A 17742-nucleotide genomic window follows, 5' to 3' on the forward strand; every position below is an offset into this window, starting at 1 on the left:
TCTTTCTTCTATTTATATTAGCTCCCTAGATGTGGTAAGAGAGGAAGAGAGTCCTTAGTTCAGTCTAATTCTTTCTCTTTCCTTCCCTATCCTCTTCGTACCATTTTTCGTCCCAATATATACAAGGGAATAAGATGGCTCGACATAATATTTTGACTCAGCAATTATGTTGGGGACTCTTCAATTTTCGCCTAACGCATGTCTGATAAACTGTGGTTATAGGTAAAACTGGAATCGGTTCCCTATTAGATGAATTCTTGGTAACCCGTAGGTCACGGGTTAAACTGACATCGATTTTTTGTCCGATGTCCACAGGTTATCCTTAATACTCTTTTTGCTGCATTTTTTGTCTTTTTTGAGATGTTTTCTTGAGACTTCCTCTTTCTCCATGAGAGCACCTAAAATACCACTAACAACCCAAGAACAAGTATTATATCACAAGAATATAGGGATATCAACAATAAAATATATTATATAGTTTCTATTAATCAAAGAGTTCTCCAAACTGAAGGGAGAGAGATATGAGACTGTAGAGAGCATCGCTTCTTGGAAGCGCCAGTTTGGGTATGAGAGCCACGGGGAAGAAGTTTTTGGCCTCTGTTGTGACACCCCATATATAATTACAGTTCATCTTATAAGGAATAACCATTTAACCTAATAAGATAATTTCTGTTTTTACTAATATATTATATAAGCCTCATGGAAGGACATGTGCTATCAAAATTTTATACTCAATCCTCAACCTTAGTGTTTATGAATATAAGGAAAGGAGAGAAGTGAAGTTTCTAATCATTACAAAACTTAAAATACAAATTCAGTGAAAACTTAGTATCTATATTATTATGTAGCTAGGGCTCTCAACTCAAGACATCACTATTGATACACCTACTAATACTAGTGATCGTCAAGTCACTACGGTCTATCCCCTAAAAAAAAATAATACATGGCAAGGAATGATTTGCCAACTCAATAAGTATATCTAATTAGTCTATATGTGTACTTGCGCAACAAGTAAAGTATAATACAATCACACCAACCAATAAGTATTCATCACATAATAACAACAGATATAAGAAGTTACACATACCCACTATCATATATCAGTCCATGACATCACATATGTTGTTATCATTTATTTTCTTAGGGTCCTGCTTACCCAAACTAGAGTACATTATTCAATGGTTTTGCCGCTCATCAACATCTCAATCATTACCATATAATATACAACACAGGATACCCATCAAATGTAATATCCCCTCACCACCCAGTGAGTAGCAATACCTGCATAGGATAGCATAATGAACAGGGCATCACCACACCATCCTAATATGTAGCTATCAACATACTAGCTTTATATCCTTGTACCCTACGCGCCATGGTACCTAACTTTATATCTTTTTTTCCTCATATCATATATTATGTCATCAATCACATCGCCATGACAGCTCACAGCTCGTCATCAATTAAATCATCGTAAACCATTGAATATGCCCCTAGTTAGGTAAATCATTTTTTCTCTTTAATTCACAATATTTCCATCATTTAATTTCATCTAGCAATTAATTTTCCATTGATAAGTCATCGCTTAATCTGTTCAACAATCAAATATAATATAACACAATAATTCCTCAATCTTTACTTTACACATAATTGCAAATAACACATAACTATAATTTCATAGAATAACAACGTAATCCAATAAATAGCCGACAATTAACGATCAAGTATATAGTATAAGTACGTATATATCCATATACATATATCTATATTTCTTATACCATCCTCATATAAGCATATAACGGCAACTTCACATAACAACAAAACAACCCAGATAAATAAACAACAATTCACAATCAAATATACCGCACAAGTATATAAATATATATACACCAATATATATATATATATATATATTCAATTAACTATACTTACCTCAAATTTCAAAAGGTTACGTTAATATACAGAAGGATCAATTCAACCCTTTTCTTTATCCTCGCGTTCTATAGTAAATTATAATATATATAGTCAATCCATTGTAAGTATCGTAAATTCTAAATAATATATTATCTAATATTCATATATTTCCCATCAATCTTTTAATACCCTACTTATAAAAATTCAATCCTCTATTTCATTTTCTTTTAAATAACTAAACTTTCTAAACTTTTCAGGTATATTAAACTTTCTAAACTTTTCTAAAAATTCACCGACTACCTTATAAAAATTCATTTCATCAAACCCATATCTTTATAACTATAGTTCTCTATAACATTCCTGAATTAAATTATTACAAAAATCTCTTTTTTTTTATACCCATAATATTTTTCAAATATATTTTTTAATATTTCTTAAATATAATTCTCGAATATTTTTATAAAATTTCTATCAATTCCTTGCTACTATAGAATTTAATTAAAACCAACACTTATAATTAAACATTTGGTCAATAGACCTAATAAATTGAGTAAATTAATTACATTAACGATTAAATCTAACAAATTTAGTAATTTAACTATCCAACTATAATATTCTTAAGTCAAATGATATTTAATTAATCACTAATTTAGATAATTAAACTCATAAATTTTTTTGATTAAACATTACATGAGAGAATATAAATTATATTTAATATATGCACTTGTTAAACAATATTAACACATAAATTAATAATAATTTTAATTGTGTAAGAATATTAACCTGTGTAGATTGATTTATCAAACGGTTAAGTGCAATTACCAAGAGACAAATGTGTGGTATAAAATAATGGCAGCCACGTGCTGCTGTCCGAAATTTGTAGGCTCACTTTCTTTTCTTTCTTTTTTTTTTTTTATTTAAACTTTTTCTGTAATTTTTATTATGTTCCATCTAATTTTTTAATTAATATAATTTACTCTAAAAAATTATAATGAGCTCCAATTTATGTTGTTCAAATTTTGATATATTCGAATTTCAATTTATAATTTATTTATAATTAAATTTAAATTTTTTAATAATTATCCATTAATCTCTCAATTATGTATAAAATTCTATAGATGTCACATTTGTGGCGGATACTGTTTTACTCACTACGACCAAGGAGGAAGCGATTTATGAGTTGCAGGCATCCGATGAGTTCATGACGATTCTAGCTAACAAGGCTGCTCCCATTTACGACAATGTGATTCATAAGAGTCATCGAACTTTTCGATGAGCTCTTCGCGTGACGGGTCGGGTCTCTGAGAAGATATTGGTCTTCTCAACCCCAGGGTGGATGAAGAGGAATCAGATCTTACTTGTAATGATGAAACCCCCCAGGACATTGGAGGAGATAGAGGAGGATAGCTATTTTTCTTAGTGTAGGGACTTTGTTTCTCCCAACTGTGTGTAGTCAGTTGCAATATATAATTAAATATATTAGGTGTTTCAGCATATAATCGAATGTATTGGCATGCGACACCTATGCCATATCCATTTCATCCGTTGTAGTCACATCAATGTTTTCATCTCTTGCCTCGAATTGGAATTTGTATCCTTCAAATATCCCAAGGAAAAATGGTTTAAGAGGGAATCATGTATGATATTCTTTTTTGATGGGAAATTGAGTTTATCCCTACTCATATGATCTTTACATATGTTTTTTTTCTTGGTGCTTTGCTCAATTTGGCCTATGGTATTTGTAAAAGCTTTTTCAGCTGTGTCCTCATAATAAATCTTGTGAAAGATCTTTCTTGATACTTGTTGGTGCCGTTTTCCTTTTTAAAATCTCGTAAAAGTGGCTCGTATTTTCTTTATTTGAGAAAAAGGGTCTCGAATCTGTTGAATTTGGCATAAAACATCAAAGTTGATACAGCCATAAAACAGGGGAAAAGAAGAACCCAGGAAATCAGATTCAGTATTCAAAAATTGGAGAAGATAACCGCTGGAGTTCGAACTCACGCTTAAATACAAACAAGCCAACTAACCCAAAACTACCAGTAACAAACTAACCACCTCACCCATGACATGGACCAACGGGATGAATAAATGACGAGTACGCCACATCAGATATACAACAATAGAGCAACAAAACAGAATACAAAATGCATTTCTCAAATGCGACTTTAGTCTATCCAGCATCAAACACAAATAAGCCATCTTCATCTTCAGCAAGCTGACCCTATGGAAGAACAGCAGCAGCAACAGGCATTATCATTGCTGTAGGAACATCTCCAAGCTCAACAGAATCCCTTTTTCCTTTGGAGTTGTTACCCTTATGGTTTTAGATTGTATGTCTTATACCTGTAGACACATGAACAATAATAACACAAGCATTCTCTCATTACCACAGGACTAAGTACCTCAAGGGCCCAATGTAGTTGAAAAATTCCAGACCAGCTAATACTTGAGAGACTAATCCCCAAAATCGATGCAAACTTACAACTCATTCAAACGCATGAACAATCAACATAAACAGTGTAATGGGCACGTGCGGATTCTTCAACTTGCTCTTTTCCTGAACGAGGATACAAGGATGTGCATCGCTTTCACGCAAAATGAACAAGAGCTTTTAGAGACATTCTAAGGCAAGTGGGAATGTGGGATAAGATGAGTCAGAAATTAGGGGATGTGATGGGTTCAGTGATCGAAGTGACAGATGTGAAGAGTTGAGAAAAACATGAAAGCCTCACTGTATTTCGATATATTTATAACTCTGAGGTAAAATATCAAACCAAACTAAAAGAGCCATGTGCCCTTCATCTACTATACTTATCGAATTGTCACAAATGAACATAGCTATTTACTAAAAGAAATGTAATATTCATACATGTTCAAGACAACACGACTTTTTCAGCAACCGTCTCTAAGTGATGGCAAGAAAAAAAGGTTGCAGGGAACTCATTGCAACTTGTGTATTTCCTTCAAATTGGAGGAATTGTGGGCATCAAGTTGGGGTTATGGAGGGACCCTTAACCCTTTTAGGGCTCATTATTTCTCATCACTTGAAGATGCCTTGAACCTTCCATTTTAGACATGGGTGCTTGGTCCCATCTCCCCTCACTTCTGGTTCCCTAGTTTAACTACATTATGACTCTACTTTTCTTCAATTGTGCCTTCATAGTACCAATCCCACTTAATAATTTATGCTCCATTTTCCTTGTCTTGTCTTAATTTCCCAGGTAGATCCTCTTTTCCCCTTTAATTTGTTTACAATGTCGACAGCAGATTTATTTCTGTACAATATTGTTGCTCAAATTCCGATCCAGGACCCTCTATTTACCTCCGAATCTCATTCTCTACCGTTAATTTCTTCTTGTTCCGCAAAAATTTAATTTTATACTCTTTTCGATTCTATTTCTAAGCTATTTTTCTTTGTTAAAAAAAAAGAAAGAAAGAAAAACAGAGATAAGTATGTGTTTATTTTTTAAAATTCTTAATATGTTTGATTTTGTAATTTTCATTAATCTAAAATAAATTAACACACGTTGAACTGTGTGTCTACGTTATATATGCAGATATTTTTCATATAAGTACACTTGCATCCAAAGTCTAAATAATCATTTTTCATATTGACATTGAATGTCCTTCCCAGATTCAATACAACATAGGCAATATTTTCAATTATTTTTTATTATGTTTAAAATCTGAATTCTGATCTCAACATAGAACATTTTTTATGTGTGACTTGTGTATTTGGTCCTGTCTAAATTGATTGTTTCAAGTACAGTGAAAAACAGATATTGTACCTTTCGGCATATCTACAACTTAGTACATAACAAATTTGGCAAAAATCTAAGTTTGTACGTCTTCCGTCCTTGACACACGACACGAGGGCCACCGAGGGAGGGTCAACTCTCCATTTTAGGACAAGTTCTATGTAACTCATATTTTACATACTCTAATTCCTAAATGGAAAATATATACACCAACTCTTTATCCAGAAGTTAATATATGAACCCTTTGATTTATCAAGTAAAATGGGATTCAGGGGAAAATAATTAGTTAGCAGTCATTCATGCAGATATTAGGAAAATTAAAATATTTATATATGTCAACCAAGTGATAAGATTGACGTCTAACAGTTTCTTGTTTTTGGGTCTCGTTTGGATGTACGTACTATTTACTTTGAATTCGTCTTTAAATTTAATGATGTATATGAGTAGTTTGAGTGGTTTATAAGCCACAAGCCCTCCTCCCCTAGACAATGCGCCTTTTGAAGACAAATCCATGATACTTTTACGAAATCAGATCGAAAACAATACCTTGAGTAATGAAGCACAGATAAAGTTGCAAGACGAATCATTTTTTAATTTATTAAATGATTTAATGAATTGCATAATATGATAAGTACTTAAATTCGCCGACTTAAAATAAGGGTGTGTATGGTTGGGTCGAAAAGTGAATGTATAAGAGAAGTGGAAGTAAAAATAAATGTATAAGAATAAGTTTGGTATGTTTGGTTAGAGAATAGATGGAGGAAAAGTAAATATTATGAAACCCACCCGAAATCTAATTTAGTTTTCGTCCAATATTGGGCAGGAAAGAAAACGCATAAGGCCAAGAAGTACATATTTTATTTTTATTTACTCTATTTTTCATATACATATTTTTTCTCCAATTCTTTTCTCATTCTACTCATAATACGGATACATAATCTTTTAAAAAGATAATTACAATCGCCAACAAAAATACTGATATTTGAATTTTAATTTCTTTACTTTTGAGGACAATAATAGCAGCTTTTATTTTATTTAAATTGAATAGTTTAGAATAAATACTCGTTAATAAAAAATATTCTCGTTTTTGTTTGATGAATACTTTTATTAATAAAATTTTTTATCCTTCTTTCACCGAGTTCACTCTACTTATGAATAGATGTGAACTCCGATGAAAAACTAACAAAAATAAAAATATATAGAACTAAAATACTATCATAAATAATTAAATGACGAAACATAAAATAATTTAAATTACGACAAAAGTACATTAATTTAATCCCATATAATTTAGATAAAGTTGAGTATATGTATTGAATTGAGTGGAATATATATATATATATATATATATATGTATAGTAGGATATTTAAATGAAGAAGCATTATCCAACTACATGTTGACATACATACAATTAACATTGTGATGCATGAATCTTCTAGCACATTTAATTGTCAACCCTTATGAATCATCATAAACCCATCAATTCAATGCCCCTAATTTACAAGAATACCCTCGCTGTAAGTAACTTAACGCCCTATATATAATAGAAGAAGCATTAGTATTTAGTAGTGGAAAAATTTGTGTGGGTGGGGGCTATTTGGGGACAGTTTGTGGGCCATTCTGCAATTTGCTTCCCTATTGGGACATCAAATTACACACATTTCTTTTATTGCAATGCGCCCCCAATTTCGGCTCCTACCCTACCCCTCTATATTTATTGCTCTCCCTTACTAATAAATATTGGGATAATTTCACTTTCTTTTTTTTTTTAATTTGGTGTAATTATAGGTACTAGTTAAAATTCACTGAATTTGTCGATATTTGATAAAAAATGCTGAATAAAAATTTATATTTAACCTTCAATTGACTTATTGTAGGTTAAAAAAAAAAATTTGGAATTAAACGACCCTTATAACTATGTAAATATATCTCTTCATATGCATTAATGCGTAAAAATGTCTAAGGATAATTTGATCATAAAAAAATTATTTTAATTTGTAATAAATTAATAATAAATTAATTGAGAGTATATTTAGAAATTTTATGATAATTTTGTTAATATTGAAAATGAAAAATAATTAAGTAATATAAGGTTAAATTTGATGGGCAAATTCCAATGTGCCGACATCCTCCACATGCTCCGATGCCAACTTTGACCTTTGACCACCATTTATTTATGCTCTCCCATTTTTGTTTACATTGAAAAACTTTTAATTTCACATATGTATAAATAACCACATAAAACTGTAAATTGTTTTCCATATATGCTTCATAACAAGAACTTACTTTCTTTATATTATATAACTCCAAATTATTCAGAGAGAAATTTAACTTGGCTTTTGAGGGAAAGAAAAAAGAAAAAAAAAAAAAAACAAGAAGGAATCATAAGATATATTATATAAATGTATATAGGGATAATTACACTTCTCTTCCCTAAGGTTTGGTGTAACTATAAATAAATTCCTGTTATTTGAGAAATTACATCTAGCACCCTTGAAGTTTGCTTCCATCTAACAAATAAGTCCGCCCATTAGATAAAATTTATCGAATTTGCTAATATTCACAAAAAATTGGAAAACAAATCTATATTTACCCCCGATTGACTTATTACAAGTATACGTTTTCACGCGTTAATGAATGTGAGGAGATATATTTCACTGTGATAAGGGTAGTTTAGTCTGAAAATATTATTTGACCTACAATAAATCAATAATAAGCCAATCGAGGATAAATATTAATTTTTTTTCCATTTTTTTCTGTTAATATCAACGAATTTAGTGAATTTTGACTAATTGAGGAACTTATTTGTTAGACAAAAGCAAACCTCAGGGGTGCTAGATGTAATTTTTCAAACCGCAGGAGGTCTACGTGTAATTACATCAAACCTCAGAAAAAAGAGAGTGTAACTATCCCATGTAATATATATGCATAGAATAACTCATATTCATATCGATAACAATTAGATGCATAGATAACTAATGTTCATATCGATAATAATTGAGGGGCTTGAGCGATTCATAGCTTTATTGTCTTGGTGTATTGCCTCTTCAAGATTGTTGTCTTGATCAAAATGAATAATACCTCGTCTTATTCCAATCGTATTGTGAATGCATGCCAGATCATTGTGTAAGAACGAGATTATATACTCTTTCCAAGTAGGGCTCATGATGCTAGATAGTATTTGCTTAGTAGAAAATAAAGACATGTGTTTTTTTCCAATTCTTTTTGAAGATATTGGACAGTTCTTGCTTTCAATCAACCACAACAGTAAAAAGTAAGGCCATATATCTTCTTAAATCCTAAACGCCTGACGATACTGGAGAGTACTTATTCCAACAGCACTTTAGTAATAGAGGAGGAATTTGCATGATTATAAATTTTAATATTTTTTCAAAATAAGATGGTGCAATTCCAATCAAAACAAACAATATTCAAGGTTCATATATCATATATATATATATATATATATTAATGATTGTAGGTTGAGAAGGAAAAAGGAGGGTAATGGTATGTTGTTCTTAATTGGGGTGTCCTCTTTATTCTTTCCCCATTTGCAGTCATTCAACTCATCAATTAAAGCATAGGGTCACATACATATGCATCGCATCACATTCATATTGCAATTAATCAAATACCACCCACTACATACTTTACTCATTATTAGGGATCACTCTTTTGTAATTTAGCTTATAACCCTTTTTTTTTTAAAATATATATATATATATATATATATATATTATCCTAGCTAGCTACTATGCTATTATATTTTATTATTGATGTAGGACGATGTCGATGCATTTTGGGAGGATTTGTGATGAAGTGGAAGCAATATAAATTGAGAGAATAATAGAACAACTCGTCTTTATTATTCTAAGAATTCAAAATTGGGGAAAATGTTATTTATAGAGTTTACAGGTATTTAAAAAATAAAATTTAACTTATGATTCTTTGGGTCTAAGTGAGAAGAAATGAGGAGGGGTAGGGGAAAGTACAATGCGGGAAAAACAGTAGTTTTTTTCTTTAAGTTATTTGATATGAATACAAGGGGGTAACTATTAAATACTTTCTATATTATTTATTTTAATATTTATTTTTATAAAAATAAATTATTGAATTTTTTGTTATATATATAGTTTAATTTATTAAATGTGAAATATTATATAAAAGATATGTAATATAGCAATAAAATAAAAATGCTTTACTTAATAAAATAAAAATATTGTTTAAATATTGTGTTTTTACAAATTTATTCTAATCTAAATCAGTCTCCCCATCGGCAACGTCTATACCGTCGTTGTCCTCGTCATCGGGTGTCGGGGATCAGCTGGATGTTGGGACGGTTGGGGCGGCAGACGAACGGGCTAGGTGGTTGCTATCCGCTGCATCCACTCCTCGAGCCTCGTGATCCGATGATCAAGGTCGGCGCATGGCAGTTGTTGTGGCGAGGGCGATGGAGCAGTGGACGAGCTAACAATCATGTGGTGGGCTTCGGAGGAGGGACTAATACCTGGCCCCTCTTCCAGTCTCTCGCTGCTGACAACCACAACTGTTGCTCGGTCGAGGCTACCGAGCCTTGTCAGGATGATGGAGGATCTTGATCACTGTGTGGTTAAGTCTGGCGTTCCTCCATCATCCTCAGGAACTGATGTCCACAACTGGAGGTTAAAATCAAATATATAGGCTATAATGTGGTTTAAGTCTATGTCATACGGTTGCTAGATATTTTATATTAAATGCAATGATGTAAATTAATGTGCCATTATTATTCGTATAAATGTACATACGTAATGTTTTGAACAACAAATACCTGATCAGTGTAGATGAAACTCATTTATACACAAAGTATAAGTATAAAATGTTGATTGCAGCTGTCATGGATGGGAATCAACAGGTACCCCTTATTGCATTTGCAATTATTGATGAACAATCTTATTTATCTTAGAAATAATTTTTTTTTTCAAATGTTGAGCAAATATATTATAAGAGGTAGGTTTAGGATGTACCTTATTTCTGACCATCATCCCAGTCTCATTACAGCAGTATCCAAAAATTTTGGAATTTGTACCACCTTGTGCAATGCACCGATATTTCTCTAGAGCATGTGTTTTCTAATTTTAACAATCGTTTCAAGAATGTGCATGATGCGTTCAAAAAATGCATGAGTCCAATGGATATAGACTATGGTCAAAGCTTAGGTTGAAGCGAACACAAATCTAGAAGGGGGGACCTACAAAAAAGCATTATCACTCCGACGCCCAAGTTAGTATCGGATTTAGGAGAAAAATATCGTAAGAAATAAAATGTAATGAAAAATTATGATAGAGTAAGCAATTTCGTGAGAGAAATCGTGCTATGACTGCAATTTGAATGCTAAAGTAAAAAGAGAGACTGGTTTTCTAGATTTTAAAAGGAGTCCCCATAGAGGGATAGAGGTGTCCCTCTTGGTGGACTGAAGGTGTCCCTGTCGTGGGGCTGAAGGTGTCCCTATTGAGGCGTGCTGAAATGAGAAATTGAAATAAAAATAAGAATTTCGTAAGTGAAATATGGCAAAAGCACAAGTTGAAAGACAGTTTTCAACTTCTTAAAGGTCTGTCTGTTCGGGGATGCTGCCTGTATTTATAGAGATGGAGTCCCTCTTCGCAGGGACTCTGTATGTGAGCTGCATTTTCAAGAAAAATGGCGGAAATCTGAGGATAAGGCAAGATCCTATCTCGCTCTTGACTTGAGCAGCACGTCTTTGGTTGGAGGAGGACTCCTACTTTTGCAAGGAGTCCTTCTAGGTCAAGGAGTCTAACTTCTTAGAGGCAGCCCCTTTCTCTTGGGCTAGGTTTGGAAGGTGGGTATGAGGTGGGCCGACTGTGTGAAGGTGATTACGAACACACGATATTCAACGCCTAGGGTGTATGGAGAAGGGCAACATTTTCAAAGTAGGAGAGGTGCTTCTGCGGAGCCGTAGTTCCGTCATACTTCAGCAGGTTAGGCTCCTTCTAGTTGAGGGAGAGTTCATCTGCCATGATATCTTCACTGAAGGGGATGCCCTGTTGCTTCTCCGACGGCGTTCCTGCAATTTGGTACTAGACGTCTTGGAGGACTTTTGAAGGCTTTCCAGACGTGCGATCCACTGAAGAGAGATGTCCCGCTGGATTTGCGAGGGGAGTCCCTAGTCTCTTGCGACCAGCGATGCAGGAGTAGGGGATACCCTTTGACTTCCTTCCTTAGCCCATCCACGTCAAATGGAGTTATTGCACGGGTTGGAATTAGTGTCGCCATTTGCTCCCATATGGCCTCCATGATCATCTGTTGTATGGTCCATAGGAGTTCTGAGGGAGCCTCCCCGAAGAGGTGTTTGAAGATGGACTGTGGTGTGGAAGCTCAATTAGCGAGTCAGTAGGTCTGGAGGGTCTTAGGACCATCACTCCACTAGTGGGGGCTGCCCCAGTGATAGGGGATATCCTACTGATGGGTGCTTCCACAACTTTTTGTTTGCTTGCGAGATTGCTAGGGGTTCCTATGGTAACTCACGTTTTGAACTCAAGTTTCCCACAAATAGCACCAATGATGCATCTAAAAAATGCACGGGTCAATAGATATGGACTATGCTCATAGCTTAGGTCGAAGCAAATGCAAATCTCAAAGGGGGGACCTGCAGAAATAGCGTTAGCACTCCGACGCCCAAGTTAGTATCGAATTTAGGAGAAAAGTAATCGTAAGAAATAAAATGTAATGAGAAATTGTGATAGAGTAAGTAATTTCGTGAGAAAAATCGTGCTAAGAGTGCAATTCGAATGCCAAAACAAGAAGAGAGAGTGGTTTTCCAAATTTTGAAGGGAGTCCTCGTAGAGGGATTGAAGGTGTCCTTGTTTGTAGACTGAAGGTGTTCATGTCGTGGGGCTGAAGGTATCTCTGTTGATGAATTGAAGATGTCCCTGTCGTGGGGCTGAAGGTGTCCCTGTTGGTAGAATGAAGGTGTCCCTATTGGAGAACTGAATGTGTCCCTGTTGAGGGGTGCTGAAATGAGAAACTGAAATAAAAATAAGAATTTTATGAGTAAAATATGGCAAAAGCACGAGTTGAGTGTTGCAGTGAAATAGCAAGACAGTTTCCAACTTCTTGAAGGTCTGAAATAGCAAGACAGATTCTAGTTTCCCAACAAACAGACCTTTAAGAAGCTGGAAACTATCTAGTTTCCCAACAGACAGACCTTTAGACTGTCGTGTGGAGCCTCAGTTAACGGGAAGCTAGAATTTGTCTTGCTATTTTAGACCTTCAAAAAATTGGAAACTATTTGTTATTTCTCTGCAACTTTCAACTCGTGCTTTTGTCATATTTAACTTACGAAATCTTTAGTTTTATTTGTAATATTTGTTTTATATATTTCAAAAATATTATATATATGCTAATATTTTTTAAATACTTAAATAATTAAGCGTGAATATATTTGTAAAAGATATCGTTTGTGTTTTTATATATTTCTGAAAGTATTATGTTATTATGGCATTGTTACATGAGTTACGTATTCAAGTAGTAATTAATAAAGGCAGAAAAATTTAGTGGTTGAGGGGAGGGGTAACTCCACTGGTGCGAAGCAGACAGGATAGAACCATGTGGTTTTTCAACCCAACCTCAAAAGGGTAGAAAAGTGAGAGAATAGTAATATGTGGGAGGAAGGAAGTTACGAGTCATTCGAGGAATTTTGTCTCGGTAATTGCCTGCTTTTCCCCTTGTTTTACTGCACACTTTCCACCGCCTCTCTCTCTTTCTCTCTCATCACCCACAAACCAATACGTACAAAATACACCTTCCCACGAGAGGACTCCCAACTCCAACTCCAAGCGCCTGCCCTCTTGCTTTTCTTTCTTTCTACCTCTAAAACCATACAAACAATATACGTACATATCTCTCCCCCCCCCCCCCCCCTCTCTCTCTCTATATATATTATATTATTGTATAGGTATAGAGCAGTAGTACACTATACTTCCTCCTTTTCTTGACTTGTACATTTGCACTTGTATATAATATTACTCCATCCCCTTTTTTTTCCCTTTCTTTATTCATTTCTCATTTCTGCTCCCAAACATAGTGATGATAGTGTGTGTTACCACTCTCCGACTCTGAGTTCAGACCATATCTTTCTTGCGAGGTTTTCTCCTCAATTCACTGCATCCCGATCCCATATGTATTGTATCTTTCCGCACAAGAGATGAAGGAAAAGAGCAAATCTTCATAGTCATCATCTGCTAGGTCTCATGTTGCTTCTGCCTGCACATCACTTCATCTGTTCCAAGACCAATCTGATCTACTAATCTGCTGAGAAACAAGAAAAGAAAAAAGGGTTCTTTCCAGGAAATTTAGTTGGTTTGACTCTTTGTTGAGCAACTTGGAGTTGTATGAAGAATGGAGGTCTGAGAGAGATTATTATTACAAAGAGAAAGATTTCAACGTTGAGTAGGTGGAGGAATAAATTAATAATAATTGTTTTATGTAACTGATGATGGGTGTCCAATCAGTTCTTGGATTCTAGTCAATAGCACTCAATCCTCTCACTGTGGATCTCTTCTCAACATATCTTTGCTGTTTGAGAAGAGAAGAGAAGAGAAGAGATGCCCCTTTTCTGTGTAACTTCCTTCAGTCTTGTTCTTGTCAGATAATAGTACAAAAAAACCCTGCTATTTTAACAGAAATAGAGAAAGAATATTTGTTCATTTTTGGTTTTCTGTGTTTGATTTCTTTCTTTCTTTCTTTCTAGAGAGAGAGAGAGAGAGAATTTTAGAGAGAGCTCTGGCGAACAAGTGGTGGGAGAGAAATATAGATGTGGAAATGGCGGGTTACGAGCAACAAGGCTCCGGTTCTTCTCGTTATGTTCATCAGCTTCTAACCCCAGACCTCCACTTGCAGCACAGGCCTTCTCACCATAACCCTACTTTAGAACTTGAGCCATCTGCAGATTCCAAGGACTCCCCGCAGGAAAAAGACCAGGAAGCCGCCGCCACAACCAGCTCCGGCGGTACTCCTACCACCAACCGCCGCCCCCGAGGCCGACCTCCAGGCTCTAAGAACAAGCCCAAGCCTCCGATTATCGTCACGCGTGATAGTCCCAATGCACTCCGATCCCACGTTCTTGAAGTCTCGTCTGGGAATGACATCGTCGACAGCGTCTCTGTCTATGCGAGGCGGCGGGGTAGAGGTGTTTGCGTGCTCAGCGGCAGCGGCACGGTGACGAATGTGACACTACGGCAACCGGCGGCACCTGCCGGGAGTGTAGTGACGCTGCACGGTCGTTTTGAAATTCTCTCGCTTTCTGGAACGGTGCTTCCGCCACCTGCCCCACCAGGGGCTGGTGGGCTGTCTATATTCTTGTCCGGTGGCCAGGGGCAGGTGGTTGGAGGTAGCGTGGTGGGACCGTTAATGGCTTCCGGGCCGGTGGTTCTGATGGCGGCATCCTTTGCAAATGCGGTTTTTGAACGCTTACCTCTGGAGGAAGAAGAAGGCGCTACGGCTGCTCAGCCGCAGCCTAGTGCTTCACAGTCTTCCGGCGTCACAGCTGGTGGTGGCCGCGGGGGGCATGCAAGTGAAGGTGGTGCTGGCGGAGATGGCAGTGGTGGAGGAGGAGGAGGAGGAGGAGATGGTGGTGCTCCGTTTTTCACCTCGGCTTGTGGGAGCACGCCGCCACCAGGGAATTATCCATTCTCAGCTGAATTGTTCGGATGGGGAAGTGGCAGTTCTGCGAGGCCACCATTCTGATGATTAACAAGATTTACTGTTTCTTGATGGTGTTACCTTTATTTTATGTGGGATTTCTCAGCTTTATTTATCAGCGAAGAAAATGAAGGAAAAATGGGCAAAATTCTGATGCAAATTTGGGGGGATATGAAGTAGCAGTTTTCAAGAAAAGATTAGTCTTCTCTTGAGGTCACATATATACATCAGTCAGTCAATTGGAAGTACCTATAGATCAATAGGGATGATCATATATATATATATATATCAAGTGCAGCAGATGAAGATGAAGCAGTTTTCAAGGTGAGTAATTAAGTAGGTTGTACTTGATGCTTAGATTGTAGTACTATCTGGACATGTTTTGCTCATATTTCTATCTGACTTTGATTTGTAATTTCTGTTGTAACTTGGCAAGTGCAATGATGATTATGCACATTTTGGTAGGAGGACTTTCAATTTGCTTTCTCATCTTTGATGTATCAAAATTGACTGTATTTGCATGTTTCATCTTCATCCTTCAATTTCTTCAAATTAATTGAATAATTCTCTCTTTATATATTTGTCTGTGTTAATTTACTTTGTAGTGCTAATTAGCTCGAAATTGAAAACGCCTCATTTTAAATTCAAAGATACATATATAAAGAGATTTTTCATACTAGATATGAAGACTATATATATGCTAGAAGCCTTAAACCCTTTTACCTGAGTGATTTGATTAGTTTACTCAAATCCTTCCTATTTCAATAGCTAGTAAATATAGGCCGTAAACTATCAATTCATAGATGGTGATGCTACTAGCATGTGACGTTATGACATCATTGCGTATATATATATATATTGGTTCATTTAGATTATAAATATATACCATTGGGTGGCATGAAAGTTCCTCAGGCCAAGTCTTGATAAATTTCATGCATTCTTTTGTAGTATTGGTTATATTCCTAATTCACAATGTGGAATTATCAGTAGAAATTAAGATCCTTAAAAGCGGTGTACTGTTCGTTGCTGATGAAAAAACGTGAATTAAAATCTTATGTAATGCGTGGTTAATTGTATTAGAAGTAATGTAAAGATGTCGTGCAGTTTCATCTTTCATTTCTACCTAGCTAAGTAGATGAGAAATCTTCACACGTCAAAAGGCACTTGCTTGGCTTAACTTGGAGTCCGTCTAGTCTTATATTAGTCGGAACTTAGTTATACTAGGAGGCTTTTATGTTTGTTATGTTTTTCATATTCATATATGAACTTGGCACGTTTTGGTTGTAGTAGAAACTAGGTAGGCGAAATTATGATGACGGTACTCAAATTGGCTTAAACTAGTTCTTCAAGAGTTATTTGATAATCCAGTACCATTTTGTATCTGTATATAATTAGTGGGGATCTTCTATAACTTTTAAGTGATATTTTATTACTACTTAGACTTGAGAACTTCTTCACTCGATGGAAAATGCAGCTATATATATATATTTGGATGTGTTGGCTTTCTACCTTCTTTAGTAATCCATGCATCTAGCTAGTTGCCCAAATGTAAAGGTAACTAGTGCAGAAACCTTGAAGACTGTCTTTTTACAAAATTGCATTAGTTCATCAAGGCACGCTAACCAAGCTTCCGGACATCCCTCCCTCCCAACAAAAAATGCTTCTCCAAATTTAGGTTTGTGCAGTCTAGCTGATTAATTAAATCACATTATTACACGTATTATGTGGTTGGTCACTTTCTTTAATTGTGAACTTATTACATTGGCTAGTCATGTAATTGGATAGGGTTTAGCCAAACTCATGTCCAAGCTTAGAATTACTATTGTTCTCACCACATATTAGAAGCATTACACACATAAATGGAAACAAGAAAAGTGGAACTTAATGTCTTGTAATAAAATTTGAAAAATAAATAAAAAAGAACATTCATGGTAATAATTGCTAGCTCTTTGTTGTCCATACAGATAGATGATTACAGTTAACAACTAGAAGTAGACGGTCCTTCTGTCCATTCTATTCTTCCCATTTGTGTGTGTGTGTGTGTGTGTGTCACATAAACTGCTTTAAATCTTCTCTTGCTTATTTCTTTCCAAGTCACATTAAAAACAACAATTTACCTTAAGCTTACCTATACCTTAATTTCTGTTATCTACTTTGATTCTGAGTTTGTAGCTGGCTTATAAGAGGGAGGTTGTCTGTTTGCACTGGCGTTCAGCTAGCAATTGCATCTGAAACAATTCCTTATATTACATGCAGCTTTTCTTTTTTCCTCTCAGTTTCCACACGCATAACTGCTGTTTCCGACATTGATATTGTTCAGTTGATTCTTGATTCCTTGTCGTTGATGAAAAATTTTCATGAATGCTAGTAATC

General features: G+C 35.2%; 1 protein-coding gene across 1 annotated transcript; it reads left to right on the plus strand.

The window, feature by feature from the left end:
- Nucleotides 1–13648: 13648 nt before the first annotated feature.
- Nucleotides 13649–15846, plus strand: LOC105178278 (AT-hook motif nuclear-localized protein 29). Its single transcript, XM_011101730.3, has 2 exons — nucleotides 13649–14288; nucleotides 14420–15846. Exon 2 carries the CDS (start codon nucleotides 14491–14493, stop codon nucleotides 15412–15414), a length of 924 nt encoding a protein of 307 aa, XP_011100032.1. The 5' UTR covers nucleotides 13649–14288; nucleotides 14420–14490; the 3' UTR covers nucleotides 15415–15846.
- The last annotated feature ends 1896 nt before the right edge of the window (nucleotides 15847–17742 follow it).

Source organism: Sesamum indicum, linkage group LG2 (assembly GCF_026168435.1).
Source record: "Sesamum indicum cultivar Baizhima isolate 11 linkage group LG2, ASM2616843v1, whole genome shotgun sequence".
NCBI classification, from domain to species: domain Eukaryota; kingdom Viridiplantae; phylum Streptophyta; class Magnoliopsida; order Lamiales; family Pedaliaceae; genus Sesamum; species Sesamum indicum.